Raw genomic sequence first — 15209 nt, 5'->3', positions numbered from 1 at the left:
TACTGAGCTTCTAAGGACCCCACTACAGAGCCTGCTTAACTTGCAGAAAAGTAAGAAAAGAAAAAAAAGCCCAAAGCTTTGATTGGTTTCCTTGTGTCAGTCACCTGAACAGGAGCAAGGCAGCTTGTGCCAGCAGTGGACCCAGCACAAGGGGATGTTGAGGTTGGAAGTGGGATGCAGGATGCTTGTTAAACTGGGACGGCAGCTGCCCTAGGGCACTCTGCAACTCAGATAAAACAGCAGCAGACCTGTTTCCCAACACCATCCTGATCCAAGGACGTGGAGATGAGCGAAGGCTGCACCCCTCTCCCCCAGGACACAGGCAGGATGAGCTTCATGTAAGCCTCCTCCCCTCTGACTCAGCTCTAATGCTATGCTTAGCTTTTCACTCCTTCCTCAGGCAACTCAGTTCGCTTTTCTTCACTCCCCCTTTGCTGACCGGAGCTTGCTATCTCTCAACACACCCAACTGGCAGCGCCAGCTTGCCTAAGTGGTCCCGAGATACGTGCCTGCACCCACCTGAGCACAGGATTCAGCTTCCCCCTCCTCTGGCACCGCTTCTGGGGTCATATCCCAAGCTCAAGAACCCTGTAACCCTCTCCCTGTGAAGTCTTAAAGTTTTGGGGCACACGTGGAAGGTGTGGGAAGCTGCTGGAAGACTGGTAAGGTTTCAGTAATGTACAGGGTGCTCCTGCTAGCCTGGAGCTTGCAGAGCAGATACTCTTCCTGCTACGAGTTAAATCATTTATTGGACAATAAGACAGAGAAAGCCCAAAGAAAAGAATCTGAGCAAGAAAACACGCCTGGAGGAAAGCCTGGGCTGCTATGCAATGGTGTTATGAGATTCCTCTTTTCGTTCATCCAGCAGCCCAAGGACCTCAGTGGTTTTTCCAATTCAATTAGGACACAATTCAGTGTAAGACGGGTGGGGATGCCACGCTCTTTCATGCCGAGCCAGGGAAGGCCGTGTAAGCCAGGAGTTTGCATAGCAGCCCCAGCAGGCACTGCAGATTGAAGTTATTTTAGAAGAGATTGGTCTTTCTCCTCTTCTGAAAATTTCTTTCTTAATGAGTGCGCATGAGCAAGCAATTAGCTGCTTGGACAGGAATATGTCGCCATGCAGGCCCTTTGCAGCATTAAAAGCAAACCTGGTTTGGGTTTGCCCATAAACAGGTAAGTGCATGGAGATAAAACCACATTTGGTTATTGGGAAGAGCTGCTCCTGGCAGATGACACTGACCAGAATGGGCACATGACTGCTCCTCCATGGCCACACTGGAAGCAGGCAGAGATCTCTGCTCCCAGAACCAGGGCACCGTCAGGCAGCCACGGCTCTGCCCACACCAGTCCTAAGGCCGGACACAGCGAGAAGACCCAGCGTGTCATAGGAGCTGACTGCACGTGAGCCACCTCAAGTCTGGAAGCACCTCAGCTTTGCCAAACCCTCCAAGCAGATCTAGGTGAGTTATCTCATTGTAAGTATCAAAGACTTAAATTAAACGTGGTTTATAAGCACGGGCATAATGCCATGTGGGCAGTTAAGTGCAAGTCACCTTCCCTGGAGGTGTTTAAGGGACGGGTGGACGAGGCACTGAGGGACACGGTTTAGTGTTTGATAGGAATGGTTGGACTTGATGATCCCGTGGGTCTCTTCCAACCTGGTGATTCTGTGATTCTATGATTATGACTTGCCCTGAGGGTTGTGCTGACTTGGGTCCCTACCAACGTGGAGATCGCTGCGGGGTGCTCTGCTGCTCAGAGCTGCCGCCGTGGGCCTTCTCCAGCGAGCTGGCCGCAGAGTTACAGACACATGGCTCTGCAGGTGATGCTTTACTTATTTTAACTTTTATATTCATTGTACAAAATTAATAATTTACTGCTAATGGTTGAGGTTTATAGGGCTTCACTAGTTAGACTGGAAGAGCCAGGAGGTGCTGTTTCACCCAGAAATGGATTCAGAATTCATTTTCCTTTTTAAAGTTCATACTGATATTCCTGTCTTTTGTCCCAAAGTGCAGAACTTTGCTATTTTCCATGGATGCGCAAATCCGAACTCACAGCTATCTTTTTATTCTTCTTTTTGCCTTGCCTACAGGGTTTTAATTTCATTGCATCTTTCCCTATTTTAGAAAAAAAACCACACACACAAAACCAAGGTTTGGTTTGAGGAAATACAGAACACAATGTTTAATTACATTTAGCTTTAAAGGATGTCTTAATCATTTCTAGAAAAATTCCAAATTGTAATTACATTTAGCTTTAAAGAATGACTTAATAATTTATAGAAAAATTCCAAATTGTAAAACAAAACAAAATAAAGTCAAAGGAGGAATTTCTTTTTTTTCTCCCCCCCCTCAGGATGCCTGAAAACTGCACAATATAAAAATAACCCTGAACAGAAGTTGCTTTAAGCACCTTGTATCTGAGAGATGCAGAAGAAAACTGTGATAAGAAGCGTCACACGGGGCATTCTTCGATGTTTGGTGCATTGTCTTTAAAAATAAAAGGAAGAAAACGCCAATTCTGTTAAGAAAAGTCGGCTCCGCTCCCAGGGAGCGAGTGACAAAGCGGCTTTTCCCCTCGGGACGCGGCCGCTCAGCCACTTCGGCTTCTCCCAAGGAGCCACCGGGGCTACCGCTCGCCCCGTCCAGCCCCATCCAGGGCTTTTCTAGGCGAAACCCTTCGATTCCAGCGTTCCTCGGGAATGAAAGAGAGTGACATGCTGGAAACGGGGGGGAGGCGGTGGAGAGGAGGTGGAGGAAGGGCTGTCCCTGCTCTTACAGGGCGGGATCTTTTTTTTTTTTCCCTCCTGCTCGATCTAGGGAGCCCGGCCCCTTAAATTGGCTCCCGGGAGCTCCCCGTCCAGCAGCCCGACGGGGGGAGAGGCGGAACGCGAGGGTGAGCAGGCAGGCGGGCGGCTCCCCCGTCCCGTCCCGTCGGTCCCAGCCCGTGCGCCCCCGCGCATCATGCGCGGCCCCCGGCGCCCCGCGCCCCGACGGACCCCCCGCCCCTAACGGGGGGGGCAGGAACGAAAACAAAAAAAAACCATACCCCCCCCCCCGCCCCGAAAAAGAAAAATAATAAAGGGAACGGGACGAAAAAAGGAGGAGGAAAGCGAGGCGGGCAGAAAGGGGGGCGGGGAAAAAATCCCACAACCTTCTCCCCCCCCCAAAAAAGAAAAAAAAAAAGGAACGGGAGGAAAAAGGAGGAGGAAAAGAGCAAAGCGAGGGCAGGCTGCTCTCCTCCGAGGACAGCGCGGAGCACCATGCAGCTGGTGCTGCTGGCGCTGGCATTAAGCACGCTCTTCATCGACGGCTCGAGGCTGGGAGCGAGGAGGCAGCGGCTGCACCCCCGGCAAGGTAAGGGGATGCTCGGGGGGGCGGCTGGAGGGGGGATGCCGGGCGGGGAGGGGGCTCGGCTTCCCCGCTCTGGACCACGCGTGTTCCCTCGCAGCGCGGCTGCTGGAGAAGCTCAGCGAGTACGAGATCGTGACTCCTACCCGGGTGAACGAGCTGGGCGAGCCCTTCCCCGCCGATGTCCACTTCAGGAGGCGGCGGAGCGCCGGCGCGGGCCCCGACGCGTGGGCGGCCGCCGCCTCCCCCGAGGCGCACTACCGGCTCTCGGCCTTCGGGCGGCAGTTCCTCTTCAACCTGACGGCCAGCTCGGCGTTCATCGCCCCGCTCTTCACCGTCAGCCTGCTGGGAGAGCCCCGCGCCGAGCAGCGCCGCCTCTACGCCGAGGCGGCCGACACCGACGTGAAGCACTGCTTCTACCGGGGCCACGTCAACGCCCGCCCGCGCCACACGGCCGTCATCAGCCTCTGCTCCGGGATGGTGAGCCCCGCCGCCCCGGGGGAGGAGGAGCGGGGCACGGGGAGGGGGGGGGCCGAGGGGTGGGGACGGGCCCTGCCCCCCGGCCTGGCCGCGGCTCCGCCCGGGAGGGCTCGCGCTCCGCTCGGGGTGTCCCGTCGGGGTCCGCAGCGCGGGGAGCAACCCGCCTGCTCCGCGGGGATGGGGGGAGAGATGCCGCCCAGCGGGCACGGGAAGGGTTCGGCCCTGGGGGCGGGACGGGGCGGCGAGGGGCAGCGCTGGGGGGCTGCAAAGTGCAGGGATGCTGAAGGGTAGAGCTAGGGGGGGTGCAAAAGGCTAGACTGCTAAAGGGTAGGGCTCGGGGGGGCTGCAAAGTGCAGGTCTTCTAAAGACCAGAGCTGCAAAGTGCAGGGATGCTAAATGGTAGAGCTAGGGGGGGTGCAAAGTGCAGGGTTGGGGGGCTGCAAAAGGCTAGGCTGCTAAAGGGCAGAGCTGGGGGGCTGCAAAGTGCAAGGGTGCTAAAGGGTAGAGCTAGGGGGGTGCAAAAGGCTAAACTGCAAAAGGGCAGAGCTGGGGGGCTGCTAAAGACCAGGGATGCTAAAGGGCAGGGCTGCTAAAGGGCAGAGCTGGGGGGTCTGCAGAAGGCTAGGATGCTAAAGGGCAGGGCTGGGGGGGCTGCAAAAGGCTAGGCTCCTAAAGGGCAGAGCTGGGGGTCTGCAAAGGGTAGGGCTGCTAAAGGGCAGGGCTAGGGGGCCTCCCTGGCAGCACCAGCCCCACAGCTGCCTTGCACCCCGGGGACCTGAGGGTGGGCTTCCTGGCAGTCCCTCCTGCCAGCCCGGTGCCCTTCTGTGCAGCAAAGGGGTGAGCAGAAGCTCGCAGCAGCGCTGACTCTTCCAGGTGCCTTCCAGCATCACAGGGTGCCTGTCCCAGGTGCTCCCCTGCACGACCGTGTTCACATAGGGTGCCACACATGTCTGTGGCTGGACAGGCCTTCCTCCTAGTTTCTGTTCATGCTTCCCAGTCTAGGATGGCTGCAGGATGTTTTTTTGTCTTGGCTATCTTTTATTTACCTGCTGAATCCCCAATTCATAGTCACGTGCAACTATGAGCATTGATGTCTTCTCATAAGCAGGTATTTCACTGGCTCCCTGCCTCTCTCTGGTCCTTACATGTGGGTTTAAAGGTTGTCTTAGGAAGAGCCGCTGTATGATAAACAGCACAATGTGGTGGAGTTGCACTGAGGTCTCCAGTTCACAGCAGCACTGTCTCCCAATGGGCTTGGTAAATGTCGTGAGCATAGGATGAGGTCTGGTAGATGCCCCTCCTCTTGCTCCCTGCCTATGATTAGTAATTTATTTTCCATAATTTCCAATGGGATGGCTGCAGGGAGCAGTGCAGCCTGGCATGGGTGTGATGGGAGCTGGAGCTCCAACCCAGGCTGTCACAGGAATAGCTGTAAAACTGTGTGCCTACACAACTCTCTTGTTTGAGCAGTCCAGCTCCGTGGTTTGTCATCACCTGTAGCTGACCGCCTGTTCCTCTCTGGTCCCTCTCAGCTAGGCACATTCAAGTCTGACGATGGGGACTATTTTGTAGAGCCGCTGCTATCGCTCGAAGAACAGGAATATGAAGAAGAGCATAATAAACCACATCTAGTCTACAGACACCGGACACCTCCAACCAACTCTTCAGGGGACAGGCAGACTTGTGATACTCCAGGTACTCATTTTGCTACTGCCCTTGATGACTTGGCAGTTACGAAAGGGAACTGATTTACAGGAAAAAGCCAGTAGGTTTGTGCAGGGCAGAAGGGATGGGGAGCTGAGGGACCCCTGTACAAATGGTACTGTGTGTGCTAGGATGGGGCTCGTAGTGGTACTGCTGTCCTGGAGAGAAGTGGTGCGCCTCTGCTTTCTGGTAATTGGTTATGAGGCGGTTGCAGTCAGGAGAAATGTTTCTGTTTCATCCCTGCTGGAAGGCTGGCAAGAGATCCTTTGGGCTGTCTTGCCTTAAATATCCCATGATCCTTTAAACTTGCTTTCTGCCCTCTCCTATGTGTGATTCATAACCATCCTAATCTGATTTATTCTCTGTCTAAAATTCTGTTTCTGTCCTTTTAAGTGACATTCTTCTGTCTTCAACTTGCTGTGCTCCTGGTGTACTTACCCCATATCTGGTTGAGAGCTGTAATGTCTTATTTCTTTCTAGTGGAAATGAGAAGATCCTAACACCAGCCCTACAGTTCTTCCCTTATTAATCATTTTTCTATGGTTCATTTTCAAAGACTATTTTTCTTTTTCTTCTCGTGGCCCTTCCTCTACCAGCACCATCACACTGACCTCCTCGCTCCCTATTTCTAGTCTTTGTACATATGAAAGAGCACAAGCCTTTTTATCTCCCCTTCACGTGCCTTGGTGAGCAATAGCCCTGCTCCTACTGTCCCTATTATCTGCAGTGGTCTCCTGCTGCTCTCTGCTTCTTTGACTTCCTGATTTTCACAACTAATCCCCTCCTTTGGCAGCAAATACCTAAGTGCTCTCTGAAGAAGTTCATTCCTTCAGTCTCCTGTTTCACCTGCTGTTTTGCCCTTCTCCTTTGGCCTGCAGCTAGACCTACAGGAGCTTAAAAGCCTAAACAGAGTAGACCTTGACCTTGACTGGCTTCCCTTGCGCAGGCTGCAAGCTGCTCACGTTCTGTAAAGTAGGTGAAGTTTCTCAGGGAGTGAAGGTACCACTAGAGGAGAAGCATGGTGCCAAACTTAGACTGCGTTTAGCACACGTGACCCGTTTGGCAGCCGTGACTTTGGATCGCGGCCGTGCTGTTGAGCTGTCAGTCTGTTCAGCTTGCACAGATTGTACTAAGTCAGAAGATGCTCTGGTGCTCTGTGACCAGCCAGAGCTGATGGGCTAGCAACATGTGTTTCTTCTGGAAGACACGTGGATACACGTCCAGGTGTAAACATATGTGCTGGGGGACAATGGTACCTCTCACAGAGCTGTCGTTATTTGTTCTTCCAAGGGTTGCTGCTGGACTATGCCATTCTGGTTTCTCTCTTCCAGCTGTTTCTGCTCCCTTCTTTGAGATCAGATGCAGGAGACTCAGAACAGTTGGAAAGAAACATGGAATCTGGCACATTGCATCAGTAGCCCTTGGAGGAATGGAGCAGCAGATCACAGGACTCATTGAATCAAAGGTAGCTGGGAGGGCTCCGGCATTCACTTGTGGACTTTACTCTGTGCAGTTATAACAGTCTGCTGTATTTCACCCCAATGTACCATAGCTTCCATTTAGGATGTTATTCTTCTGGATCATGATACAAGAGTAATACTCCATCCTTGATGTTGCCTACACGGTGTATATATCTTTCTTCTCTTTTCCAACATCCTTTGCATCTTGTTTGTCTTTGTTTCCTTGTTGTTCTCAGCTGCTTCCTGTAGCGAAGAGAGGAGGTTTCACCTCTCAGATACAAGCTTAAGGATTCCAGATAGGTGTGATAGTCTTACTTGTCCTCCTGTTCTCCTCCTCTCCATCTCTCCCTCTCCCTTTTACTGTTGTTCAATTTTTTGAAAGGCAATGATGCTTTGGTTGTACATGTTTGGTGAATGAGCCTTGGTCGCTTCATTTAAGGAGCAAGTGCAGGGCAGCTTGGACGATGCTGAGCCTTGGTATTCCCTCAGGGTTACAGCTGGTGGAGAGAAGGTATCTCACAGGTCTTTGGAGCAGAGAGGGGAAAATGTGAAATCTAGCAGTGCTTACTCTTTTGCATGGGGTGCATCTGTGACTCCTGCCAGAAAAGAATGGTTTCATGAAAGTTTGGGAGTTAGTTGTAGTTGTACGGTGTTGTATGAATCCAGCCTTTTGTCAGAAGAATGTGTGCAATGTACATTTGCTTTGCGGGCTTCTGGCAGGGATTGAAATTTGCTCAAGGAGAAAATTCATGCAAGGGAAATCTGAAGTACCCACCCTGCAGTGAGCAAGGGAGCCCACGTTACCAGGCAGTGGTGCTGTTAAGAATGGCTTTCTGATAGTCTTCTTCCTGGAAATGATTAATAAGCAACATACTGGTGTGCCCTTGCCATGGTGATGTAATTATAGACTTCTTGCTGAATCCAGGAAAGGTTTCCCTTGTGAATTGACTGGCAGATTGAGTAAAAGCTTTCATTTCCAGCAGTCTCCCTGGTGTTACTTTTAGTTTTCAGTGTCCTCAGGTCAGCTTAGAAAAACAGGTATTTGATTTTGTTAAATTTTAATTAGCAGTCTCTGATACCAGTTTTGGATTCTCTGACATGTGAGATACTCTGCAGATGTTCTGCAAAAAGATCTTTCTCCTCTGAACGCTGATGGATATCGAATGCAAACTGTGCTCTGCATATGAACTTTCCTAGCACAGCACTGGGGTCTCCTGGCAATGCACTTCAGCCGTCTGGCGTATAGCTCAGCCACCGCAATAAAAACTTCTGACAGAGTTTTCCTTGGGGTAACAGGTTAATGTAGTTTCAGTCATAGGAAATGGTGCAATTTCTCCTCCTTCCCTTCTTCTCGTTATTACCGTGAATCAATTTGTCATCTGGTCGAGGATCTGGCAGAATAATTAGTTGCGTTTTACTGAATAGCCCTGACAGGATGAAGACTTGGCCAGGCCAATGGTGTGATGTCACTAGGTGCAGTGCCGCTACCACCCATCGCTTCAGGATAGTAAGCTCTTCCGATCCAAATTATTAAATATCCGCTTTTTTGAGGTGGAGGAGGAAGAGGAAAGAAATTCTGATCCTAAAAAAAGACAAAAAGGAAGTGGCTCATTGCAAAGTTGGAGAGCGGAGGAACAATCCCCATGGAGGAACAATCTGACTCCAATGATAAAAGGCGCGTAGCTGCATCCTGCAGCACTGAGGGAAGCAGTGTCTGCCATGCCGACTGGCTTTAGGGGGCTGGCAGAAGCTCACCAACGCCCTGTCCAGTCTGACCTCCCACCAGGAGCAGACTGGCAACCCCCTACCCACTGGTTTCCATGTGAAACCCCAAAGGTTTGGTCTTGAAGAGAGATTTCCCTCTCCAACTGCCAATAAGACACTGCCTCTGGTTGTCACACGAGTAAACCACATAAGGCCATCTCTTGCTCTGCATCTCGTGTCCCTTTCTGCTGCCTCTTCTTTTTTTCATGTTTCCCATGGGCTTTGTCATTGATGTGTTTGGACATACATTTTGGTTGTTGGCTTCTCTGGAGTTCTTCTCTTGCAGTTTTATTGGGTTTTGTGATAGCTTTAGCCTTTTACTGAATCTTACCCAATCATTCTGCCTGTTGGCCACCCCTTGTTCTGAGGCAGATGTGACCTCCAGTTGCATGGTGGCACCAAGCCACAATTGTCCTGTGGCCACAAATATAAATGCAAGAGTTAAGCTTTCTCGTCTCCACTCTTATGCTGCATGCTCAGCTATTTAATTGTTCCAAACTTTGCAAATTCCTTCCAGCTTTTACTGTGACCCTGCTGCAGGACTCCCAAACGAACTCTTTTGGGCAGCTCCCTCTTTGTTCTCAGTGCCTCCACTTTGTTTTCTTGATCTGCGCTTTCCAGTTTCTTCCCAGCTTCGTTAGTTAAACAGTCTTGCCTCACTTTTCATAATTCTTTTATAATCAAGACCCATCTGTGGCTGAGATGAATAAATCAAGGAGCGGGTATACAGAGAGCGCTAGCTGTTGCCATGACTTATAGCTGGTCAACTGAGCCCATCCCAAAGCTTGTGTTAGACCTGGGCCCTGAAGCTGCGTGTGGGGATCTTGCACAAAGTCTTGGCTCTTTAGAGTGCTTAAAGTGGGAATACCCACCGCAAGAAAAGCTCCTCATGCAGAAGCAGCAATAACACTCTGATGGTGACAAACTAGTAGGAAGATGATTAGAGTGAAAGAAGCCTTCCAGCAATTCATGCTCTGGTGGTGGAGGTTTTGGAGGCGGGTTCAGATGAGTGCAGGACAGAGCAGATTTTACCTGCACAGAGTTGGCTGTGCCCTCACCTGTTGCTGGTGGAGGTAGGAAAGCCCAGTGACTGTGCTACTGAGATTGCTTTCCAGAAACCATCAGCTGAGATGGCCACTGGGTGCAGCCTGGAAGCTTAGCACATCCCAGGACCTGCCAGAAATGGATACAAAATGGTCTCAAATTTGCAACTGGGTATTTAGTTGCAAGGTGCTAAAGCAGTTTCACTACCCAGAAGGGGAGCTGTGTGCCCCCAGGCAAAACAAAGGCAAGGCTGAGGTCAAGGGGCAAGGGACTCATCAGGCAAGGAGAATAGAATTCTTCTATGTGTAAGTTGTGTTGAGGAAGGTGCTCTAATAAATACAAACCAAATTGGCAGTGTGAACCAAGTCTCACCGCCAAGCTAGCGTGACACAGGCATAGTCACTAATATGTCATTGATTTTTCACTTGCATTAATGAGTAATTTGTAATAGATTACTCGTTTCATAGTAACTTTAACAACCCTTCCCACCGAACAGGCTGCTGGGGGAGCTGCCAGAGCAGGGGATTCCTGCCCTGTGTCTTCAGCTAGCAAATGCCTGGTTCTGCCAGCTGGATTGTTGCAATCCTGTTCCTGAGTGATAATTAGCACCAGCCTGCTCAGCCCTCATACAGGGTTGTCTTGTCAGCTTCTCAGCCATCTAGCTGTGTGGGAAGTCATTGGTGAACCCATGGCACAAGCAGGAGATGGTCCTTCCACTGTGTTCCTATGTGCTTGGGAAGGGGTGGCCAGGTTGAGGTTGTTGGGGTGTGGGTTTGTTAATGTGCCATCTGTGCCGTCACTGGGGAGGTGACCTGGGGGGAAAGTGGTGGGGGTCTGGCACCATAGTTAAAGCCTGAATCTGTCCCTTTCCATGTCATGTGGCCTCTTGTGGGTTCAAGGTGAGTGATGAGCTCTTGCTCCTGCCTGAGCTGTGGTTCAAGGTGTATGGTGGGGAATGTGGCCAAACAGGCCAGAAGTGAAAAATACTATACTTGTTTTGCAGATGATTTATACATATTACAATCTCATTTTACGGTAGTTTTGAGGCAGAAACTCTTCTAACTGTTTGTCTTGCTTCCAATTGTGTCCTTATTTTGGTTTTCCAGTCCATCGCCCAAGAGTATTTCACACTCTAGGTGTCTGATTTCCAGGCAGTTCTTCAGGCAAATTCTGTACTGCTCAGCCTCAACATAACCATGGGGTTGCAGAAGATCTACAGGGAGGTTTTCCTAAGCCTTTGCTTCCGGGTCCTTGGACTCTCTTGAAATTCTTGAACTCTTTCAAAAGTCCGTTTAAAAGCTGTCAGCTTTGCCTTTGGCTTTGGGGTAAAACATGGACTTCATTCTTTCCCTCAGAAAAGTTTCCTATTTTAAGGAAGTGAGTTGTAATTTATAGTCAAATAGTAATTATTTCAGGTTTCCTTCCCTCCCAAAAACAGCAAACGAGAGAGTAACGTCACAATTCCTGTATGCTAATATAATTAATTCTATTTTTGGCTTCCTATTGAGGTAATAGCACAGTAATGGCCAACTGGGCCTGGAACACAAGCTTTTCCCATGTGGAGTTGGGAAGGGGATCAGGTTGTAATGTTTGTGCCATCTGCTGCGGCACTGAGAAGTGAAGCAAGGCATTAAACTGACCTCAGTTAAAAAAGTTATCACAGCCAGTAACAGAGATCCCGTAACTGTGGTTTAATGTGAGAATTTCTCGATGTGAGTTAGAAGCAAGGTGCATGGATTTTGTTGTTAGTGTTGAAAATGTATCAAGCATCTGTCGTGAAAGAAAGTTTCATTCCCTAACAGTGGAAGACCAAGATTGTGACTGAACAAATTATTATTGATTGGTTATTGTTTTGTGACTCAGACATGGTAAGTGAATGATGTTAAATTGTTCTCCTGGAATCAAGGTGGAGGTACTTGCAGTTTTGCATCTACTTTTACATCCTCTGTGTGGACATCTGCTGAGGCAGGGCAGGTGGGAGAAGTAGGAAGGTAGTGCTTTGGTACTTTCCATCTCTACCCCATGGCATATCCTAATGAAAATAAACAGGCTGACTACTCCGTGGCTTCTTCTCCCATGTGCCTGTATTGTCATTACCAGCATCCCTGTGACCAACTACTACAAAATGTTTCATTCTTTCTAATGGGATATTTTTTCTCATCTTTTAGTAAAGACCAGTACAAAGTTGTGGTGATTGTGATGTTCTTGTTAGCATGGTACCTTACAGGTATTGCTAGACAGAGAGCAGATAATGTGTTGGTGTACTTGTGACTCTCATGCTTTGAAAGTTGTGTTAAGAGCAAGGAAACAACCATGAGAGTTTGGGCACTTGGGTGTCTTGTCACACAGAAGCCAGGTTCAGCAAGAGCAACCTCTGGAGCTCTGCGAGCAAACAGGTTCAGTTAGTCCAGGCAGAGAAAAAGGCAGCAGCCCTGTCTGTTTTCTTGATGTGCTGAAATGCCACGAGCCTATACCAGTGTCTGCGGTGTATACAGAGTGGGTTGCCCAACAACCTGGCTCAGCTGAGTGTCTTCTCATAGGTGAAGCACTGGGATGTGCTTCAGCAAACTGCTCAGTGCTTGAAGTGTCAGGGTGGCTTTCAAGGGTATTTTGCCATGTTTTTTTAGTCATTCTACAGAGTTAGTTTATTTTTCTTCTTGAACCAGTGGATTATGGAACTGGTGTCAGGGATTTTCAGCACTGTGACTTTCCATCAGCCATACCTTAAACCAATTTTGTACCAACTCAATGGTCCTTTTGTGCTTTGTGGTTGTGGGGTGCAACTATTTAGTTATTTTGTCTGTAAGATGATATTGAGTCACTTTTTACCACATGCTCAGCTCACGTGTTGCTATCTGCTTTCTTAAAGAGGCAATTTATTATTTTGTTAATTAATCTAGTTTCTGTCTACTGTGCAAAATTGATAGCTTTCATGTACAACATTTTTCCCTAGGCAGAAAAAAAGTTTTTTAAAGCTGGAATGCATTCTCACATAGATCATCAGGAAGGGAAATGTCTAGAGTACGTGTGGTCTTTGGTGTTTGTATGGTAAAAACCAGAGAATATTTTCTTACTAAGAGAAGTTGATTTGTGCAAACTGCGAATCTTTGTTTCTCAAGCGTTCTGGTTCCTGCAGCAGGAAGAAAGGCAGAATCACCCCAAGAGATGCAGGTGGATTCAGCATCACCTTGAGCTTTGGCACGTCTGAGGCTAAAGTCTCCATAGCCACAAGCACCACAGGCTGCAGTGGGACTGCTGGTTTTTGTATCAGTGATGCTTCATGCTGGTCTAAACCGTTCCTGGCTCTATAGTGTTGCTTTCCGGCCACGAAGTATTTTCACATATTACAAACACAAGTTCCAGGCTCTGGGCGTCATGCAGGGGAATGACTTCAGCCGCAGGTGCTCCCAGACATGGACCTTTTTGAGGATCTGAGCGTTGCTCCAGTTGGACGTCTAGGAAGCCATTTGGGAAAGCAGACATGCAAAAATTCAAAGTGGAGGAAAGAATAAAAATAAGAAGCAAGTGTGCCTGGGTCAAGAGGGCTTATGATCTGTTTGTGCACGTTTTCTCTTAGTAGCAAAGAACTTCTTTGCAGAAGCCCAGTATTTTGATTCTCCTGCAGCAGAGAGGACTCTTTTAAGCCCAGATTGTTTCCTAATTCAAAGGTTTCCCCCTTTTCTATTGCTCTAATAGTGGCACCTGTAAAAGGTCTGATATTTTACAGGGTTTTCAGTGGTTCCAGTGGCTGCTGTTGTACCAGCTGCAGGTGGCAAATTCGGTCCAGCTGGCTGGAGCTGGAGCTTGCGCTGGACTGTTTAGGCAGGGTTTGCTGGAGTCAAGGGAGGCAGGTCACACGCTGCCTGCCTGCGGGGAGCTCACCTGCATTTTAATCTGCTTTATGGAGGTCTGCAATAAATAGTTAACTTCCATACAATAGTTCTATCTGTACGATCAGATCGGAGCAGGTTATAGGAGTGTGATGGGCCAACCACTGAAGAGCAAACTTTGTGTTGAAAGTCCTAGGTCACACATTCGGAAAAGATATGATAGTGTGTTGGTTTGAAAGATTGTTTCCTTTTCTAGCAGGGAGAGGTTATTAATGTTGTTACCTTAAAAAATAGTTCCATTTTCCCCTCTCTTGCTTTCTCTTTTATGTCCTTTTTATTTTCCCCCTGCTATGTGCAGCTCTCATGAACTTGGAACTAAACTGGAATTGCTTGCATTGTCACATGTCTTATTTAATTGTGCAAATTGCTTTCTATTCCAAGGACAAGTTAATGTAGAAATGGAAGGATTTGGGATAAGCGATCACTCTTTCTTTTAATTTTTGGTTTTAGCATAACAATAGCTACTATTTCAAAAGCAGTCTCTGACTCTGCCCTGTCACCCTTCCATGCAAGCAGAGTACTCATGTAGGGCCTGAGTTTCCCCTGCCCTGTTCCTTGGGATAGACCCAAAGTCTATTAATCGGCAGGAATCATCCATCAATCAGCTCAATGGGCTCTGGGCTGAGGCTTTTTGCGCAAGCAAAAATAAATGGAATGAGTGGGAAGATGCTATCGGGAAGGAATACCCCTGTCAGAGGATTGGGTTTTCTTTTTTAAGTCCCATATAACAAAGACGAAATGAAGCAAAAATAATGAACATATACCTCCAGCTCTGTCCAAAGACAATACAAATACCATAGACTGTCTTAGGAAAGCAAGCAGTAAAACGAATGCTATTCTAGCCACCTGTTAGATGAATAACAGCTGTTGAATCAGTGCATAGGCTTGCCCAGTACTTGATACATTATTGATCTGTAGTTTGCACACTTTAAAAGTGTTTGTCTACTCACTAACGTTTTGGGTTTTCTGCAAATTAAAGGCAGTGTTTTGTTCCTTAAACCCATGCAATTACTGCTGTGTGTAGATATGTTTCTCAGGTCATTTGCAAAGATTGAGAGCTTGCCAAGGAGATAATTTTCATTCCTGATTTCTGTTATTATATTAACATAACTGGAGGGGAGGGAAGGCAAAACCAGGTGGAAAAATATCACACCCTTTTTTGGTGTTGTGTGTTTCAGTAGGAAGCTGTTGCTGTAAAATTGCACTTTTTTGTGTAATGTGAGATATTTTCACTTCTGCCTGATTAAACAGCAGCGTGCAACACCATTCTGTTGTGTCTGTAATAACGGAGCAAGGTGGTATCAGCAGCATCAGGCACATGGAGTACTGGCAGTCCCTGTGTGCACCTCCTATTACTGCTGGTGAGGGTTTTATGGATGGTTTGAGAGCAGTGCGCTGCCATTAGTGTTTAATTTTTTACAGGTGAATGTGCACCATCTCTGAGTGTAGTTATATGCAAGAAAGATGGGTGAAGATAACAGTTCACTGCTATCAAAGTCCAGGAGTGGCTTTAC

General features: G+C 48.5%; 1 protein-coding gene across 7 annotated transcripts in view; it reads left to right on the top strand.

Moving 5' to 3' along the window:
- The first annotated feature begins 2831 nt into the window (after positions 1-2831).
- ADAMTS9 (ADAM metallopeptidase with thrombospondin type 1 motif 9) overlaps positions 2832-15209 on the top strand; it is a 95381-nt gene continuing 83003 nt past the window's right edge. For 4 of the 7 annotated variants that reach the window (XR_011338164.1, XM_069865441.1, XM_069865439.1 and 1 more), the window contains exons 1-3: positions 2833-3359; positions 3454-3833; positions 5366-5528. Coding sequence is in view for 4 of the 7 variants with exons in the window: in XM_069865441.1 (XP_069721542.1) it covers positions 3266-3359; positions 3454-3833; positions 5366-5528 (637 nt within the window). In the remaining 3 variants the exon portion in view is untranslated. Of the gene's footprint in view, positions 3360-3453; positions 3834-5365; positions 5529-6868; positions 7003-15209 lie in introns of those variants that run through there. The other 3 variants (XR_011338165.1, XM_069865440.1, XM_069865443.1) reach the window with 2 other exon arrangements.

The sequence above is a fragment of the Phaenicophaeus curvirostris genome, chromosome 11, assembly GCF_032191515.1.
Source record: "Phaenicophaeus curvirostris isolate KB17595 chromosome 11, BPBGC_Pcur_1.0, whole genome shotgun sequence".
Lineage (NCBI taxonomy): Eukaryota > Metazoa > Chordata > Aves > Cuculiformes > Cuculidae > Phaenicophaeus > Phaenicophaeus curvirostris.
Note: the sequence above shows the minus strand (reverse complement) of the source record. Positions and strands in the feature narration are given on the sequence as shown.